This window comes from Panthera leo, chromosome F3, assembly GCF_018350215.1.
Source record: "Panthera leo isolate Ple1 chromosome F3, P.leo_Ple1_pat1.1, whole genome shotgun sequence".
Lineage (NCBI taxonomy): Eukaryota > Metazoa > Chordata > Mammalia > Carnivora > Felidae > Panthera > Panthera leo.
In genome coordinates, this window is record NC_056696.1 from 2,509,749 (window position 1) to 2,530,046 (window position 20,298).

Here is a 20,298-nt window from a genome sequence, read left to right on the forward strand (position 1 = left end):
CTTGAGAAATGACTGCCAAGCCCCACTGAAGAAACCCGACTAAATACAGACAAACTCACAACCGTGTTCCCCAACTTTTCGAAGAGAAGGCCCTTTAAACTCATGAAGCGTAGGGGCACCTGGGTGGCTCAGTCGGTTGAGCGACCGACTTCGGCTCAGGTCATGATCTTGCGGTTCGTGCGTTTGAGCCCGTGTCGGGCTCTGTGCTGACAGCTCAGAGCCTGGGGCCTGCTTCGGATTCTGTGTCCCCCCCCCCCCCCCCCCCGCTGTCTCTGCCCCTAACCCACTCACATTCTGTCTCTGTCTCTCTCAAAAATTATAAATAAACATTAAAAAAAATTTAAATTCATGAAGTATATTTTTAATGTATGTTGACAGAGAAAATGTGATTTAAAAGCAGTCTGAATTTCCTATCTTTTAAATTAATCTGTGTAATGTAACAGCACGTACACACACGTGCCATCTACCGCACGTGAACACGGCATCTCAGATGACAAAGCTCGGTGCACACGGACTCCTCAAGACAAGCCTATGGCTGCCCCCGGAGCCCACAGATTGGAAGTCATTCATCTACGAGAAAAGCTGGAATCACTCTGAAGACCTGGGGCAAAGCACATCCAGGTTTGGAACTGAGACAGCGCCGGGTCCAGGAGGATCCAGCGCTCGCCGGCCGGGCACTCCCGGGCCAGGGCCCCGCCGAGGTGAATTCCTCCCCCAAAGGGCAGCTGTGCCCACACAGCACGTCGTTTCACTTTGTCGTTCAAAGACTCACAACGCCCAGCCAAGTGCGCCACGCGGCCCATCACCTCCTTCCTGCGCAAACTCCTAGCTGAAGGCAGACACCGCCCTGGATGCGATCTTAGGGAGGGGAAATTGAATCTGAGAAGCAGCACCGGAAGGTAACAGAATTACAGGCCACACAGAATGCTAGGGCCAGGGTCTTTGGAATCACGCGGGACTCTGATCTGAACCTCAGCTGTCATCCGCCAACCACACGACTAAGCCTCAGTTTCCTCCACCGTAAGCGAGGACACCAACCCCATGGCTCATCCTAATCCATCACATGAAGTGATTCACGGGAAGCACTTAGCAAGTCTCCTGGCCTGTCCCTGAAGGTGCAACAAAGAGTAGCTATGACAACCACAGATCTACTCATTCTACGTAAGCAGAGAACATTAAAAGTTGTCCTATGTAACTGGCTGGCCCATTTGGTTTGTACCCAGTGTAGGCAAAGGTTAGCCTCGGAAACACTGTGATCTCTGGCCAGGGACTCGTGCCCCGTGCCCGACGTGTATCGGGATCAATGAGGACAATTCAGCAAGTCTTTGGGACACAAAAGTTAATCATGAAAATAACTTTAAAAAACAATGAACTGGGGCACCTGGGTGGCTCAGTCGGTTAAGCACCCAACTCTTGATTTCAGCTCAGGTCATGGTCTCACGGTTTCGTAGGTTCGAGCCCCACGTCGGACTCTGCGCTGACAGTGCAGAGCCTACTTGGGATTCTCTCCCTCTCTCTCTCTCTCTCTGCCCCTCCCCTGTTCATTTTCTCTCTCAAAATAAATAAACTTTAAAAAAAAAAAAACGCTAAGTTTATTTTAAATACTTACATGCAACTAACAATGAGGTATAACAATTTCTTTGAATGGGTTTTATTTTGTCACATTAAAATTCGAAAGCTTATTTTTTTCATCTTCATATAGTTTCTAACTTACAAATGGGAATGTATGAAAGGACTTTCAGGATAGATTTTCTTTTTTAAAACACTATTTACAAATTGTGCTTGTGTTACCAAGCTAAAGTCTAAATAACCAAATAGATGACTCTTTTGCAATAAAAGTAGGGAACAGCATGAAAATCGCCTTTTTTTCTCACTTAAACACAAAACATTTAAATGTTTTAAATGTCAAACTTTTGAGGCGCCTGGGTGGCTCAGTTTGGTAAGCGTCCGACTTCAGCTCAGGTCATGATCTCACAGTCTGCGAGTTTGAGCCACGCGTCGGGCTCTGTGCTGACAGCTCGGAGCCTGGAGCCTGCTTCAGACTCTGTATCTCCCTCTCTCTCTGCCCCTCCCCTGCTCGCACTCTGTCTCCAATCTCTCAAAAATAAACATTAAAAAATTTAATAAACGTCCAACTTTTTTAACTTTTAAAAATTGTACAGTAGCTCCTGACATTACTGGATTTAGAGCAGTGGTTCACAACTGGGTTGCCTTTTCTCCCGTTCAAAATCTGACACTGGACACATTTTTGCTTGTCACTACGGGGCGGGGGGTGGGGGTAGGGTGGGGTGAACTACTGGCATCTAGTGGCAGCCACCAGGGGCAAGGCTGGGCATCCTACAATGCCCAGGGCAGCCCTCACGACACAGAATCATCTGACCCCAAACATCAGTACAGCCGAGGATGAGGAACCCTGATTTAGAGGTTGGGATCCATCCTGAAGGAAAACTTGCTTTCTTACTAAACTTTCTTTCAATACGACTAGAAATACCCAGGATTTCCAAGCATCATTTGTTGAAAAGATGATCCTTTCCCCATCGACTGGTCTTGGTGCCCTGGTCAAAAGTCCCGTGACCACAAATGTGCAAGTTTAACGTCCAGGGTCTCTATTCGGATCCACTGGTCCATGGGGCCAGTCCGTGCCAGGACCACACTGTTTTGATTACCGCAGCTCTGTAGTAAGTTCTGAAATCAGTTAAGTGAGAGTCTTCCAACTTTGTTCTTTTTCGAGATGGCTTCTGACTATGCCGGGTCCCATGGGATACCATCTAAATTTCAGGATGGGTTTTTCTATTTCTGCAAAAATATGCCGGGTTTTGACAGAGATTATATTGAATCTGTAGTAGATCACTGTGGGTAGTACTGTCATCTTAACGTTAAGTCTTTAATCCAGGGACAGAGCTCTGTTCAAGTTAATTAGGTCTTTGATTTCTTTCGGCAATATTTTATAATTTTCAGTAGACGAGTCCCTTCCTTGCTTAAATTTACTCCTAGGTATTTTATTATTTTAGATACTACAGTAAATGGAACTGTTTCTTATTTTCCTTTTTGGATTGTTCACTGCTGGTGTAAGGAAACACAACTTATTTTTGTGTGATCTTACACCCACAACTTTGCTGAACTTGTTCATGAGTTCTAGTGGCCTTACAGGTGTCCTGCCTGTGTTTATATGTAGCGTGTGTGTGCACGTCCGCCTCTGTATCTGTCACTTGGGGCCGTGAGCTGATTAAAGGGAGAGATGGATGAGGCCAACGCTGCGGTCCACACCCAAATGGGAAACTCAGACGAGAGGTGACGTCGACATCCTAACCCCCGGTACCCCAGAACGTGACCTTCCTTGAAAACAGGGTCATTACAGATGAATTAGTTGTGATGAGGTCACACTGGGGTAGGCTGGGCCCTTAATCCAATATGACCGGTCTCCTTAAAAGAGGAAACCACCACATGAAAACAGAGACACACGGGGAAAAGACAGCCATATGACCAGAGAAGCAGAAATTGGGAGTGATGCATTTCTAGAAGCCAAGGATAGCCAAGGATTGCCAAGGATTGCCAGCAAACACCACAAGCTGGACGAGGGAAGGAAGGAAGGAATTCTGCCTCAAGACTGTAACACAAAACCCTGAGTTTCCAGCCTGCCTCACAAAGCTCTGACTTATCAACCCCAATACCATGAGTCAATTCCAAGCATCCATCAATAAAGAAAAAGAGGGGATCTGGAGATCTTAAGAAAAAACTGCCTACTTCATAAATGTGGCCCACGATCTATACCAAAACCTGACTGCATCAGTTTCTGGGGCGCCTGGGTAGATCAGTCGGGTGAGCATCCAACTCTTGATTATGGTTCAGGTCATAATCCCAGGGTCATGGGTTTGAGCCCCGAGTCGGGTTCCACACTGGGCTTGGAGTCTGCCTGGGATTCTCTCTCTCCCTCTGCTCCTCCCCCTGCTCTTATACACATGCGTGCTCTCTCTCTCTCTCTCTCTGTCAAGAAATAAAAATTTTAAATATAAAATAAAATTTTAAAAAACCTTATGAATCAGTTTCTAATTTTAGTGCTTTCCACAGATTCAAAGAGAACCGCATCAATTAATCAGTTAAAGGGAAACAGGCTTGCTGACTGGGTGACAGGAACTTATTCATATAATCAGGTTTCCAGGCAGAAAAAAAATACACTTGATGTGTTGTCCTTACGCTTTCAAGTACATTACATATTAACATTTACATATAAAAGTTTTTTATCCAAATACCCCATCGTGACACCTTTGCTCTGTCACTCATTCATACCTGTACACATACCGTGATCACAGGGATACAAAAACATACTGTTTAACACAAAATTGTTCGAAGTACTGTCTTAATACCTTTGAAAATCACGATTCAGAGAGAGAATTAAAATGGGAAGGTCTAAAACAATCAGTAATCATGAATTTAGCTTTTACATGTATTTTTTAGAGTTACCGGAAGTCCCTGATTATACCCGGTGTGTTGCAAAGCGCTTACGGAACCGGCTGGAGCGAGAGAAGCCTCCAGTGCGTCTCCGAGCGGAGTTTATGCCCGGAGTGGCAAACGCTCTGGAAGGCGGACAGATGCTCCGAGCTCGCTACAGGAGTGATCGCTGAAGACGCGGACTAGAAGAGGAAACCGCAGCGAGAGACACTGCGTGGGCACAGAGGCAGCTTTCTGGAAGACAGAACAGAAGGAGCAAGACCCAAAGCCCAGCAGTGCCCCTGGGGAACCTCAAGCACACCATTCCAAAATGAACGAGGGGCACCGAGGCGCGGCCGGAGGGTCTGCAGAGCCCCGAGCGCCAGGCGGAGGCGCCCCTTCCGCGGGCCGCGCAGGGGCAGGCCGAGGTTCTCCAGAAGGACGTGAGGAGGGCACCAAGCATCACACACGGCGGGAAGGTGGAAGGGAGGAGGCCTGAGGGTCCGATGGCGGGGAAGGGAGGCTGGTCCCCCGTGGCGCAGGTGATGGTTCTACCGTTCAGGGCTCTGCTTCTCAATCTGAAGAATCATATTAACATATCTCAGAAATCATTTTAAAATCTAGGTTCTCTAAGAGTTTAACGTTCCTTACTTTTAGAGTGCCTAAAAACAGAAGTCTTTCATGGTAAAAGCTGAAGAAAAAAGGCAGAGAACATTCAGAAGCCCGTGCTTGCTAATACAAAAGCAAAGGCACAACACGAAGAGAGCGATAACTAGAGCACACCAAATCCATAAATCCTCCAAATGCGTTATGTCAGACAGCGAGACAAGGCAGCAGATGCGTAATCTCATCGTGCACACAAAGACCCTGAGGTCTGGGCAGCCAACAGAAGGCCTCACAGCCAGCAAAGGGAAGGGCTCTGAAGCTAAAGGTGATTCTGTTCAACTTGACTTCTCTTCCCAAAATGAAAACACCGTGAAAAACTTCCGTACCCAGAGGAACACAAGAGGATGACAGAGACTTTCCTTAAAGTGGACGATCCGAACAAAATAACAGATGAGTATGACAAAACACTACAGCAATACAAAACAACGTTGTCAATCTGCCATAAATAAAAAGCACTCTACGTGAGAAAAATTTTAAGTATGATTTGCAGATATTTCGAAAGAAATCAAACACAAATACACGAAATGGTCTCTAGCCTCACGATACCACCCATATACCATTCCTCAAAGCTTTTGAAAAGTGATTCATCGCTACGCCCCCGCCTAAGCTATAAGCACAAGGGAATGGGTCACGTCTACGCTCACCTTTACTGTTTTAAAGTGGTTTTTGAGGATTTATCTTTTTGGGCCGTGTCTCTAACTTTGGAATCCCAGAGCAAGAAGGATCACGCAGGAACCATGCCTGCAGGCCATGACCAGGAGCTCAGTCTTGAGTGTCACGGCAGGGGGAAGCCATGGGGCGTGTGATACGGGAGACTGAGCTGACCAACCGTGAACTACGCAGAGCACCTGTGAGCTTCTGTGGCACAGGTAACAGGAGACCAGATGGGACAACCGCCCGATGCAACAGCAATCCAGAAGCATGCATATGTCAAAACGTTAATACAGGACAAAACAGGTTCAGGGGTCTTGATGGGATTCGCTGCCAGATGCCCCTAAGATGCCAAGGTTGCCCAGGGATGCAAAAGTAACCTACCGCCACAACACCCACTACTGAACTAACCATTCATAAAATCAGTCCCCATCAGGCGCCTGGGTGGCGCAGCTGGTTAAGGGTCTGACTCTTGATCTCAGGCGGCTCAGGTCACGATCTCACAGTTTGTGAGTTCGAGCCCCACGTTGGGCTCTGCACTGATGGCGTGAGGCCTGCTTGGGATTCTGTCTCTCCTTCTCTCTGCCCTCACCCACTTGTGCATGCTCTCTCTCTCTCCAAATAAATAAGCTTAAAATTTTTTCAAAAAAAAAAATCAGCCCCTATCAAACATCCCTCCCAGGTCGCACGAGCCCCTGTCTGTCCAGTTCACCTTCTCCCTGTCGGTGGCTCAGTGACTGACGGACGCTTCAACAACGGAGCAACACCACGCAAACCAAGCACGAAGCGGGAGTGCAAACCTTCCCGGAGACGCGGGCCTTCGTGACATCACCGAACACGACGGGAACAGTTTCCAACCAGCGGCAGAGCCGCTGACAAAAACGACAATTTTGAGAGGGACGCTGACTGGGCAGAAAAACGAGAGGGCGGCTGACAGGTGGGAGGTGTGCTCTGTATCCTGACGTGGGTGGTGGCTACACACGCATGTAGACGCGGTAAAACTCCATCACGCCGTGTGTGCGCTTACAATACACTCCGCCGTATCTACATTAGACCTTAAGGGGGAGAAAAAGGAACGCAAGATGTCCTCTGACCTCCAAGAAGCACTGAGTCTGGATGTGAGGCCTAGAAACCCTACAGCCAGCCGGCCCCGGAGGCGGAGAGGTGGCAGAGACCCCTGGGCGCAGGGTGCCAGCGGCCCGCTCTGCCCCGGACCCCCAGTGCAGGGCAGCAACCGTGCCTAACGTCCTCGCACGGGGCAGGCTGTTACTTGCAGCCGGAAGCATCTTAACAGAGACAACGAGCGAGTCACTGGAGAAAGCCAAGACAGATGAGGCAACAGGAGGTCAAAGAAATACACCGGAAATCGAGGTAAAGCCCCTGGCCTTCCGAGTGGAGCCCCTGAGCATTTTGGCAAAACGACTTTCTTTGGGAAGACGCTAGAAAAGTCTATCACGAGGGGCGCCTGGGGGGCTCCATCAGTTAAGCATCCGACTTCGGCTCAGGTCACGATCTCGCGGTTCGTGAGTTCGAGCCCCGGGTCGGGCTCTGTGCCGATGGCTCAGAGCCTGGAGCCTCCTTCGGATTCTGTGTCTCCCTCTCTCTGCCCTTCCCCCACTCACGCTCTGTCTCTGAAAAATGAATAAACGTTTATTTAAAAAAGTCTATCACGATATGAAGGGTTCAGTTCCATGCTATCTTACAATTTTAGAGAAAAATTATGTAAAAATCAGCAACTAACACTTGATTCACTCTTGTTCCATTCTAAGAATTTAACACAGCTGCAACCACAACACGAATGTTTTCATAATTTTGTTTCGTTCTTCGAGAGGCAACCTAAATAAAACCTTTCCTCCCTACCTGGCTATCACTGAGGTAGCACTCCTCTTGTAGGGTCAATTCATTTGACATGGCCTTGCTCTTGTACCAATTATCTTCAGAAAATAAAGATCCCTTATGTGATGAGATCACGAAGAAAATAAATCACTCACTCACATGTCTGCATTTTAAAAGTTCTAGAAGTCCTAGAAGTTCTAGGACACAGAGGCCCCGGGGCAGACTGGTCAAAAGTGTGAGCCCCAGAATGGCCTGCCTGGGTCGGAACCCCCGTCCGCTGGGGACTAGTGGGTGACCCTGTGGAAGCCGCTCTTCTGGGACGCTGTGTCCTCATCTACAAAGTAACAACGGCTCCTACTGCAGAAGTTGTTGGAGGAGCATTAAATAGGCAATATGTAAAGTATTTCAGTCAACGAGTGCTCAACAACCGTTAGCTATGATATTTCAAAACCTAAGACAACCAAAGTATATAAACGCCAACGTTGGAACTGAATTATTAGCAAAGGAAAAACTTTCTTAAAATCCCAGGCATTATGTTTAAATACAAGCACATACAGTTTAAGTAAAATTAAGACAAGCAAACATGGAAACAGATGTTGTACTTATACTGCAAAGGAGCTATAAGTTTAATTTCTAAAGATAGAAGAACTTTTTATTTTTTTTAACATTTTTTTATTTCTGAGAGACAAGAGGGAGACAGAGCGTGAGCAGGGAAAAGGGCAGAGAGAGAGGGAGACACAGAATCCAAAGCAGGCTCCAGGCTCTGGGCTGTCAGCCCAGAGCCCGACACAGGGCTCGAACTCACGAGCCGTGAGATCCTGACCTGAGCTGAAGTCGGATGCTCGACCGACTGAGCCACCCAGGCGCCCCGAGAAGAACTTTTTTAAAGGTACCATATCAAATCTATTGTGCTAGAAACTACTGTGTTGCCGTACCTTCTAGAGAGGATGTGAAAAATCTGAGTACAGAAATTGGGGGGGGGGGGGTGGCAAGCATGGAAAACTTGGTCAATTCTCTCCTCTCCTCAAATTAATCCATTAATTTATCACAAGTCTAATTAAAATCCCAACAGGTTTGGGGGTGTCACTTTTCCTTTTATTTCATTTTTATTTGTTTTAACTGATAAAATAATTCTAAAACCCCTTTAGAAGAATGTATTAAATGGAAAAGCAAAGTTTTGAAAGTTCTAAGAAAACAAACAGTAACTTCCCTTACTAGACATTAAACTACAAACTTACAGTTGTTAAATCATGAGGAAATAGCACCGAGTTTGATCATTACCGCGTCCAGAAACAGAACTCGGTGTTTATGGAAACCCAGTACGTACACATGAACGTGGCGTTTCAAGCCAATGAGAAAGGATGGCTTAGTCAACAGAGGATGGTGACAGGTGACCAGACACACGATACTCAGATCCTAACCTAAACTCCCACCACCTTACATCAAAATAAATTGTAGGTGGCTTACACTGAAACATAAATGAAGCCATAAAGAGAAAAGAAGAAAACGTAGGTGAGTACACAGACAATTTTAGGTTGGGAAAGGCACGACAGCAAAGGCAGAAACTATCAAGGCGAGGACCGACAGAGGCACCTCTCTACCAAAACAAAGAAAACTAAAAGCCAAGGTGAATCGTGTCCCAGGTCCGTCCCCTGCAGTCTGCTCCCACGCAGACTCTGGGCTTGACCACATGACCGGCCAGGGCCCAGGAGACAAGGGGATAGGTGACAGGCAGGGGTCCGACAAGAGCCTGCACACCAAGGCTGCCACTTCTGCGTGAGCTGCCCACAGAAGGCCCGAGAAGGCCCAGGTGAGTCCCAGGGAGGTACCTCAAGCGCCTCCTACTGGCTGCGAGCTGGGGTGTCAACCACGCGGGAGACGTTATACCTGCACGATGAGGGGCTCCCTGTTGAAGACACAATAAATCACCACAGGAATGACTTAACATCCCACCGGGAAACAGACAAGCACATGAACAGACGATTCGCACAAGTACAGGGATGTCCAATAGTCACACGAGGAAATGTCCGACTCTCCTAGTAATCAAAGAAACACAAATCAAAACACTGACGGGTGCCTGGCTGGCCCAGTCGGTGGAGCCCATGACTCCTGATCCCGGGGGGTTGTGAGCTCCAGCCCCACCACGTTGGGCATAGAAAGAGCTTAAGAAAAATCTAAAAAATGAAACACTGAGATAACGCCTTCTGCCTATCAGATTGGCAAAGATTAAAAATGCTGATCCTGCCCTAAATTGGACGGAATGTTGGAAAGCTGACACTCTCATCTACTGTGGCTAATTTGGTAACGTGTATCAGAAACTAATAAAATTCCCTTTCGTCTGGTAAATTCATTTATTTTTCACTCAAATATTTACTGTGGACTCATAGACACCTAGGTGGGAACTAGGAACACAGCCAGATCAGGCAGGACCTTAATAATCCGGGTTTTATTCTGGGAGTACTAAGATGCCACAGAAGGCGTTAGCAGCGAATGACAACAGCAACCGGCCACGTTTACGATCATTCTGACTGCTGCCCAGAGAAGGGGGGATGAGGATGGAAATGAGAAGACGCTACGTGTCCACGGGCGCCTGGCTGGCTGTCGGGGGAGCATAGGACTTGATCTTGGCATTGTTAAGTGTGAGCCCCACGTTGGGTGTAGACGTTACTTAAAAATAAAACCTTAAAAATAAATAAATGTTCACGCGAAGGGACCAGTGGCCCATATTTGAGTGGTGTCCGAGAGACGAAGAAGCAAACAGGTTGACCTCAGAGGACCTAACAGAAAAAAGTAAGAGGAAAAAATACATACTAGGAATTTATCCCAGAACATAAACAGATATGCAGATAAAAAAGATCAAATATGTAAACAAAGACATATATCCAAAGATGTTCACAGCACTGTTTTTATAATAACAAAAATAGTGAAAAAAATCTAAAACTCCATCCCCTAAGGAGTAAATTAAGCAGATTAAGGTCACCCAAAGCATAGTGAAAATACTACGCATTCTCTTAAAATTACATAGATCAGTACTGAGTGACAAGAATTATGTAAAAAGGCATCAATTACAAAACATATAACGTAGAACAATTTCACTTACAAACAGTACGATCTCACTTTTACTTAAAACACACTCGTACAGGGCGCCTGGGTGGCGCAGTCGGTTAAGCGTCCGACTTCAGCCAGGTCACACGATCTTGCGGTCCGTGAGTTCGAGCCCCGCGTCGGGCTCTGGGCTGATGGCTCGGAGCCTGGAGCCTGTTTCCGATTCTGTGTCTCCCTCTCTCTCTGACCCTCCCCCGTTCATGCTCTGTCTCTCTCTGTCCCAAAAATAAATAAAAAACGTTGAAAAAAAAAAAACACACTCGTACATACATAAACATACTTATGGCTGCATACGTGCGTTATAAAAAGTCTAGAAAGCTATAAATCAAAACAGCAAAACTCTAGATAGTTTGATTTTGAGTTATTAACATCTTCATACTTTCCATACCTTCTGAAATCTACATCAAAACTGTACCGGGAGTTTATAATGGAAGGGAAAAAGTAACTAAAACAAAACAAAACAAAACAAAACACTGACCAGACATTAACTGGGACAATAGTCATTGGTTCATTTTCTCAAAATACTGCAAACGCAAAGATTAAAGAGGTTACAAAGCAATAAAAATAACAATGTTCTAAATTAAAACTTATGATTCATAAATCTTAAAGTGTTAAAAACTCAAGAGTCACAATTTGCTGGCAACCCCAGTCTAGCATGAGAAGGGGAGAGGTAGGGACATCTCAGGACTCTAGAACGAAGCAGACACTCAAACGGAACCAATGTGTGGTCACCCTAAAACCAAAGGAAGGTCCCTTCGCTACAGGGGTGAACGCCCAGCCTGCACCCCCCTGCGATGCGACCCAAAGAGCTATTCCTTTTATTTCACTCATGCTCTGGGTTCTTCAGGAAGCTTCCACCGCACCCAGCTGACACAAGTAACACAGAGGCCGAACAAGACAGAACACGGAGGGCCTCGCACACACAGTGAAAGGCAGTTTTGGACTTCGTGCCATGAGATGCACTGGTTACCAAGACCACATGTTTTAGAAGAACTTTACCCCTGGAAAAGTCCTCAGTCCATCTAAAGATGTCAAGACTACTCTGTTCCCCAAAGACAAAGCTCTCTTTGGTATCTGAGGGCACTGCAGACATACACAAGAAAAATCACCAACAGATTACAAGGTTCTCCTAAGATTCTCCTGATTTGCTTCATGGACCATCGGTGAGCTCACCATCAGGACCCCTGGCAGGGCCACCAGAGGGAGGGCCCCAAAGCTGTTTAGGCCGCCAAGGCGCCTCAGCGAGGCTTCCCTCCCGCACTCCCACCTGCCTGGCTGTCTACAGGGAAAGGCCCAGGGACTCGGTCTCCGACCTCTCTTCTTTAGAAAATACAAATGCGTCCATTTAAAATATTAGCCCAAAGTTGTAAAGATGTCAGAAACTGTGTACAGCGAATGACAGCATCTATTCTAGTGAATAAGAGGAAATAATAACCCGAGGATGAGGTAGCACGGCTGAGATATCATTCACATACCCTAAACGTCACCATTTGAAAAGATCAGATTCAGTGGGTTGTGCAAACGTCAGCACCGTTTCATTCCAGAACATCTTCGTCCCGGGAGAAAGGAGCCGGGCACATACCCACAGGAGCACCCACGGCCCACTCCTCCTTCAGTCTCCTGCTCGGGCCCTGGCCACCGTTTATCTTCCCGCTGTCTCTAAAGACGCCTCTGCTGGACACTGCCTATCACTGCAATCCTGTAACGTGGCCTTTCGTGTCTGACTTCCCTCCCTGAGATGTTTTCACCCCTCTGTGGCATGTGGCACTACTTTGTTCCTTTTCACGGTCAAATACTATCCCATCGTATGGACATACCACACGTTGATTATCCATTCATCATCAATGGACGTTCGGGCTGTTTCCACTTTTTGACTATTGAGGATGATGCTGCCATGGATGTCTGCATGCTAATTTCTCCGTGGACCCACCTTTTCATTTCTCTGCGGTCTACAGCTAGGAGAGTAACTGCTGGGTCAACAGCAACTCTACGTTTAACCTCTTAAGGAACTGCCAAGCTGTTTTCTAAAGCAGCTGTGCCATTCTTTTTCTTTTGTAATGTTTGTTTATTTTTGAGAGAGAGAAAGTCCGCGTGCACGGGACCGGGGAAGGGGCAGAGAGAGGGGCACACAGGATCTGAAACAGGATCTGCACTGACAGCACAGAGCCCGACACGGGCCTCGAACCCACGAGCCACGGGATCATGGACGGAGCTGAGGTGGGACAGCGCCGAGCTCCCCAGGCGCCCGCCGAGCTCCCCAGGTGCCCACGGCAGCTGTAACCATTCTTAACGCAAGTTTAAGAGACATCAGGCTTTCAAAGAAGGGATTCACTCTCATCAAGTCCATTTTGTGCGCCAAGTGCTACGCCTGGGTTTTATAGAATTTCTGATTTGGTTTTCCCAGTAGTTCTATAATGCAAAAAGTATCTCCATTTTCAAAACAAATTCAAATCTCAGACTATAACCGACTCAAAAATCAACTACTTAGTAAATGACAAAATAGAAGCCAAACTCAGGCTGACTTCAAAGCCGGTCCCCTTCACCCTCCGCCAAGCAACCGGTATGCTTAGATGCATGCACACTGCTTCACACCAAAATGATTCTTTGGAAAAGCTATTTGTTAATTAAATTCATTAGAAACATTCTAAAACAGAAGCTTCACAATGGAAAGAAATTTCTAGAAAATATGAGCTCTCTTGTTGCACAACTCACTGTTTACTTTCTTTAGCAAATAACATTTGTATGCAGTATTACTGAAAAGAAACCTATCCATATATTGCCTAGACATTATACAGATCAGCTTCTTCTGCCAAAGTTCTATGAATGGCCAAAAAAATCTGGGTATCTTCCACCGTGGACTGAACTGTGCCCCCAACATTCACAAGTTGAAGCCCTAACCCCTAATGCGACTATATTCGGAGATAGGGCTTTTAGGAGGTAATGAAGATTACATGAGGTCATAAGTTTCTGTGGTTTAAGCCACCCAGTCTACAGTATTTGGTTATGGCGGCCTGAGCTGAGTAACACATCGTCCTTCATGAGTATCAGAAACTATCCAATTATTAGCATTTTTTTTTATTTTATTTTTTTTTTTCAACGTTTTTTATTTATTTTTGGGACAGAGAGAGACAGAGCATGAACGGGGGAGGGGCAGAGAGAGAGGGAGACACAGAATCGGAAACAGGCTCCAGGCTCCGAGCCATCAGCCCAGAGCCTGACGCGGGGCTCGAACTCACGGACCGTGAGATCGTGACCTGGCTGAAGTCGGACGCTTAACCGACTGCGCCACCCAGGCGCCCCTCCAATTATTAGCATTTTAAGCAGTGGTAAGAATCAAAACAAAGGAGGCACTAAGTGGAAGTAAGTTAAACCCACACACATGCAAAAGCTTTCTGCTAAAACAGTATTTACAAGTCCCATGATCGAAGAGACTGTAAAACAGAATGATGGCCCTTCTATTAATTCAGGAAGCAACAAGGTAGTCCAGGATCATGGTATCCTCCACAGGGCTCTGGAGTTAAACAAACCCCAGTCTCGCTCTTTTTGGCCATTTCTTAGCTTTCTGTTTCAATAAGAAACAAACTCTACACCTATTCCTGTGCTCCAGATGCTGGCATTTGTTTGAATTAAATTAACATTTATTACATGCCAAATACTATGATACACCCTTTCGTACTCAGAACATCTTAAAGAACATTACCGGTGCTCCCAAAACGGTGGTTGCTATTACCAGTGAACAGATCCTGGAAAGGAATACCCTAGTCAAAGCCAAACATTTACATGAACACCCGCTATTTGCCAAATATTTTACCAATACCATAAACATAAAAATGCAAACCCTGCAGGGGTGCCTGGGTGGCTCGGCTGGTTAAGCATCCGACTTGGGCTCAGGGCACTATCTCCGTCGGTGAGATCAAGCCCCACGTCAGGCTCTGCACTGCACCACCAGTGCGGAGTGGAGCCTGCTCGGGATTCTCTCCCCCCCACGCCCCGCCCCTCTCTGCCCCTCTGCCACTCAAGTGTGCTCTCTCTCTCAAAATAAATAAATAAACTTTTTTTAAAAAAATGCAATCCCTGCCTTCAAGGAGCTTACAATGAAAAGAGACAGATAGATTCGGATATTTATAAAACAACACAGTAAACGCAAAAGCAAAAATTTTACAGAGCATATGGGAACACAGGGGAATGCCAGAAAACTTCATAAGCCCTTATTTGGAGAAACATCTATTGAGGTACAGCTCAACTCAGACTCCTTTAACTTTTACGTATACTCAGTCTCATCCATCAATTGGGGGGAGGGAGGGTTAAGTCGACACAGGAAGTGTTTAAGTCCCCTCTTCCTCCCCACAACCGCATAAAAACTGAAATCACATTTTCCCAAATCCTTCTTTCACCAGCGATAAAGACTGGGTGTTTTGTAAGTTACACAATTACCCTAGATTGAAGCTGTGAGTAGGGTTAAGTAACCAAAACCATCAGTCCGGTATGTGATTCCTTCTACACCAGCCAAATGGGGTCTGCCTAGTTCCTCTGGGGGAAAGTCACACATCCAACAAGTACAGTGTAAATGAAGAGCAATGACAACAGAGACACCAGTCTGTGCATCCTTTCATGGGTATCTCACTTGTCACCTGACACGACAATCCTGTGAAATAAAAGGATACCTCCATTTTTACCAGTCTGCTCGATTAATGAGAAAATCCCGAATCTTCTGAGCCTTGATTGTACATTCTAAAATTCATCTTAAGCGTATCATTACCATAAATGAAGGTAACAAAATCCTAACAAGTATTTCGAAGACTCTAAACATCCACATAGGAAGGAAACATCAAAGATCAAACTCCTCACTTAGGAAGTAAGAAGGCTGGACTAGATCAGACGAGAAGGACCATTCCAGGAAACACCCCCACTGCCACACTCTGGGTGGCCACATGCGGGTCCCAAACAAACACCACTCATGCACGCTTTCCCACCAAGCCCAGAAATGCATTTATGTGTGAGTCAACAAGGCAGCCACCAGCAGTTGGGAGCAGATAAGCAAAATGTAACCTACTTACCATCCTTGAACTAGAAAGGCCCAGAAAGGTAAAGCAAACTGCCTGAAAGTTTAACATAACTAGTCTAAAACAGAGCTGAGCCGGGAAACAAGAGCAGGAATAGAACTGTATGCTGCTTTATAAAGCATACAAAACATCTTCTCTGCCCTTATCATTTGACTCTCACTACCCAGGCAATAACTGTCCCTGTTTTTACATATTTTTTAATGCGGATCAGTGAAATAACGTGATTAGCTCAAGGGTATCCAGCTAGTAAGTGGCTTTGATGAACCCTCATAACTCTACCACACCTTTTCTTTTTAATACGAAAGTCGCCCAGGGGGCGCCTGGGTGGCTCAGTGGGTTGAGCGACTGACTTCGGCTCAGGTCATGACCGCACGGTTCGTGGGTTTGAGCCCCGCGTTGGGCTCTGTGCTGACAGCTCAGAGCCTGGAGCCTGCTTCGGATTCTGTGTCTCCCTCTCTCTCTGCCCCTCCCCTGCTCATGCTCTGTCTCTCACTCTCAAAAATAAATAAACATTAAAAAAAAAAAAAAGTCGCCCAGTAGAGAGTGTAAGTATGGACGATTTACACGTAATATGGACCTAAGAACGTCTGAGCTCTTAGCCACTAGTCTACACGCAATTATGTTATATCAGACAAGCTCCTCTTTCCATCAGAAAAGAGCTTGAGGAAGTAACCAACTAGGTTAAAAAAAAAAAAATCACTTAAAAGGCCTACACTACGTTAAAATTACATATACACACACCTGCCTCAAACATAAACCCTCTATCTTCCACTTCTAAAACATTACACAAATGAAAAATAATAGAACCAAAAAGTTGCACGTTACCCTAATAAAACTACCAGTTTTCTGGGTCTCCACCTTTTTTCACCGTCTCGAGTAAGAAACACACTTTCTCGTTTTGTAAACGATCCTCTTTAAATGAAGTATTAACACTTAATTCCACATACAGCCTTTGACACACGTAGCATGCCTTTAAGATGGTCTCAAGAATGGACAGCATCACTCGGTTCCCTCCAGCCTGGGAATATTACACGCAGCGAGCCTGCTATTCCTGAAATTGAAGTCATCTGAGAGATCTTATCATAAATACTTAAATGGCAACATATTCATCATATCCTCTCTTCGGAACTCTGACCAACTGAAATGGAAATTCCTGCCCATGCATTCCTATTTCTGGATGGACTTTAAAACATCAGACCTACTCCTTAACATAAAGACTCAATTTAATACTACAACTCGTAAGTCCCACAGTACTTAAAAGCATCATTGAGATGAAGTCAAATGTTAATATAACCTGAAAAGCCCTTTCTTAAGCACCAAAATATCCCAAAGCCTTTTGCAACCAGCACAAGGACCTTTTATTCCCATACCAAACCAGCCTACTTTTATAGGGATCTGTGGGAATGTGTCCACCTGAGTTGTACAAACCACCTACCAAATCATCTAATGCCTACCAAGTGAAAAGCTGATCCTTTTTTGTGCTCTTAAATTATTCAAAATGAGCCTACAAAGAATTGCCGTGGACTACCTAGACGAGCCTTTCAGACCGCTGCACCAGCTTCTGTTTTGGGGCTACTGAAAAGTATTCGTGGGATTCCTTCCTCTCCAAATTTAGAAAGGAACAGAGCAGGGAGCTTAGAAATTACAAATCATTCTTCCTTAGAAAAGGAACTTTTAGGGGAAGACATAATTTACCTGTGACAGGCCGACAACTATACGGGATAGTGATCAAACTTCACTGAATACCCAGAACTACTTTTTTTAATTTTTTTTTTTGGTTCATCACCTCTGAATCAAACCACTTTATAAGCGTTTTATTTTAAAACACCCCAGTTTCACTGTTCTACATTTCTCAATGTTGATATAAACGTACCCAAAATTTGGGGGGGGGGGGGGGGAACTTGTCACTTCTGGTCTGCAAGACTCCTACAGCATTAAATCTTTGAAAAAAATATCAACAATAGTATGAGAAGATATAAGGTTACCCATGTTTTATGACAGTTCCTGCGTTTTCAAGGACATCAGTACGTGGAGGAAAAAAAACCATGCTCAAAACCCACGGTTCAAGTTTTTCAAGCCATATTTTACAAAGATGATGTTTTTGGTTTGCATGCCATAATTACATTTCAAACTGATCCTTCCCGTTTGAAAATAAGTTGTGTGAAATGACTAAGGAAAAGGGATCTCTTAGAGGCACAGCACTAAACACATTTTTAAGGCCAGGAAGATCAAGGTTTGAAACTTGGAATCAGAGAAAACAGAACTCAAATTCCCAGTAAGCTACAGTGAAAAAATACAGCTATGTCACACGAGAATGTATTAAAAAAAGGGAGGGGGGGGGGAGTGTTCAACCTTGATGGAATAAAAAGAAGGAAAACTAGCGTTGGAAATGGAAACTACTTAAATTGAGGCAGAATCCCCATGACATGACATTTTCTCGCCCAAGCGAAGGAATCCGCAGATTCGATCGCCGAAATCTCGCATCGCCTTCGGAAGGTCTGGGCAGCGGCGGGCCGTTAATCTTTAACACAAAGGAGCGAGCGCGGCGAAGGCGCCGCGAGACCACCGCCCCCCGAGGCCGGAGCCCGGCACCGCCGGGACCCCCGGAGGCGGGACCCCCGCGGGCGGGCTTGCGCGGACCCCGGGGCGCCTCGCGGCCGCCCCCACGCGCGGGGAGAGACCGCCGCAGCGCCGGGCCCGCCGAGGCCGCCACGCTTCCCGACGGCACCCCGGGGCCGCGCTCGGCGGCGGGGGAGGCGCCCACGGGCAGAGGCCAGCGCGCCCCCCACACCCACGCGGGCCCGCGCCCCCCGCCCCGCCGCCTCCCGGTCACCTTCGGGCGCCCCGCGGGCCCCCGCGCCCGCACGCTTGGGGCTCCCAAACTTTTCTGCTCCCCCCCCCCCCCCCCACCCGCCCACCCCCGTTACAGCCGGGCTCTGGGACGAAGGCGCACGACTCCTCACCTCCGCCCGGAACAATGCCCGTCTCCCGGCAACGCGCACGCCGGGGCCTGCGGCCCCCTCCCCATCCCCACCCCCGGGCCGGGCCGGGCCGGGCCGGGCGCGCGGGCGGGGGAGGGAAGCGGCCGAGCAGGGCCACGGGGACGGCGGGCGGAGCCGGGCGGCGGCGGGTGCGGAGCGAGGCCCGAGGGACAAAGGGACGGAGGCGCCGAGGCCGGGCGGCGCCCGCCGGGGGTTGGGGGTGGGGTGGGGGGGGAACTCCGCGGGGTCGCGGCGCCCGCCGCACAATGGCCCGCCGCCCGCGCCCTCACCTCATGGTGCCGGCGGCCGGGGACGCGGGGGGCGCGAGCCGGGCCTCTCCTCCGGGGGCGGGGACGCGGCTGGCGGCCGGCGGCCGGCGCTACACCATGTCCCCGCGCGAAGCGGCGGCGCCGGCCGGACGCGGGAGACGCGGCGGGGGCCGCGAGGCTGCGAGCGCGGGGGCCGAGGCTGCGCGTCGTCCCGCTGCGGGAGCGCCCGGCCGCCCTGGGAGGGGAGCCCGCCGCCGCCGCCGCCGGGCCGAGTGCTGGCGGCGCCGCAGCCGCGGAGGAGAGCCGCGAGCGCCGCGCGGGGCCGGGGAGGCGGGGCGCGCGGCCGAGGAGCACGCAGGCGCCGCCCTCGCTCCCTCCCCGCCCCCTCCCGCCCCTCCCCCTCCCCCCCCCCCGGCGCGGGGGCGGGGCGGGGCGGGGGGCGCGCGGCGAGGGGCGGGGCGGGGAGGGAGCGCCCCCGCGCCGGCCGCCCAGGCCCGCCGCCCTGCGGAGCGCGCTTGGCGGGGCCCCTTTGTGGCCTCTCGCCCGCCGCCCGCGCTGCCTCCGGGCCTTCCCCGGCGGCCGGGCTGCGGGGGCCTTGCGGGGGGTGGGGGGGGTGGCTAGCGGGTCCTCGGTGGGGGCGGTGGCTAGCGGGTCCTGGGCGGGGGGTGGCTAGCGGGAGGCAGGGGGGCTGCCTGACGTGCGGGGGCGGGAGCAGCGGAGGCCTGCGGGGGACAGCTGGGGGCTGCGGGGCAGTGGGTGCTGCGGCCGACAGCGGGGCCTGCGGGGGCGGCAGCTGGGGGCTTCGAGGCCTGCGGGGAGGAGCGGGCGTTGGTGGGGACAGCGGGGACCTGGGGGGAGGGGCTGCGGGGGTCGGGGGGACAGCGTGGGGGGGGGATTGCGGGCTCTCCAGCCGGCTCCTGGGCGGGGGTGGGGCGCCTAAATGGGCCGCGAGGGCCGCCGGGGCGCCGCACCAGCCGGGAGACACGGGAGACACGCGCACTGGGGGCGGGCATGACCTCATCGGCTGGCTCACGCAGGGGGGAGGGGGGAGGACGCGGGCCGGGGGGCGAACCCGCGACAGTTGCAAAGGCTTGCGCAGGTCTTCCCTGCGCTCCAGGTCACCCGCTTTGAAAGGTACCTGTCGAGTGGGGCGCCGCAGGCCCGTGGAAATCCACGGGGGCGGGGGGGTGGGGGCCGTCCTCCAGCGAGGCAGAATTTATGGTGTGGGAGGTTGTCGGCCCCCAAAGCAAATCCGGGAATCCAGTAAGAATTCAGACTGGACAAATGGCAGGCGTCCTG

General features: G+C 49.1%; 1 protein-coding gene across 1 annotated transcript in view; it reads right to left on the minus strand.

Moving 5' to 3' along the window:
* The window catches only part of ENAH (ENAH actin regulator), a 134,171-nt gene extending 114,995 nt beyond the window's left edge, over positions 1–19,176 (minus strand). Inside the window, 1 exon segment of the mRNA XM_042924516.1 lies at positions 19,021–19,176. Coding sequence (XP_042780450.1) covers positions 19,021–19,025 — 5 coding nt within the window. The 5' untranslated portion in view covers positions 19,026–19,176.
* Between the last annotated feature and the right edge of the window lie 1,122 nt (positions 19,177–20,298).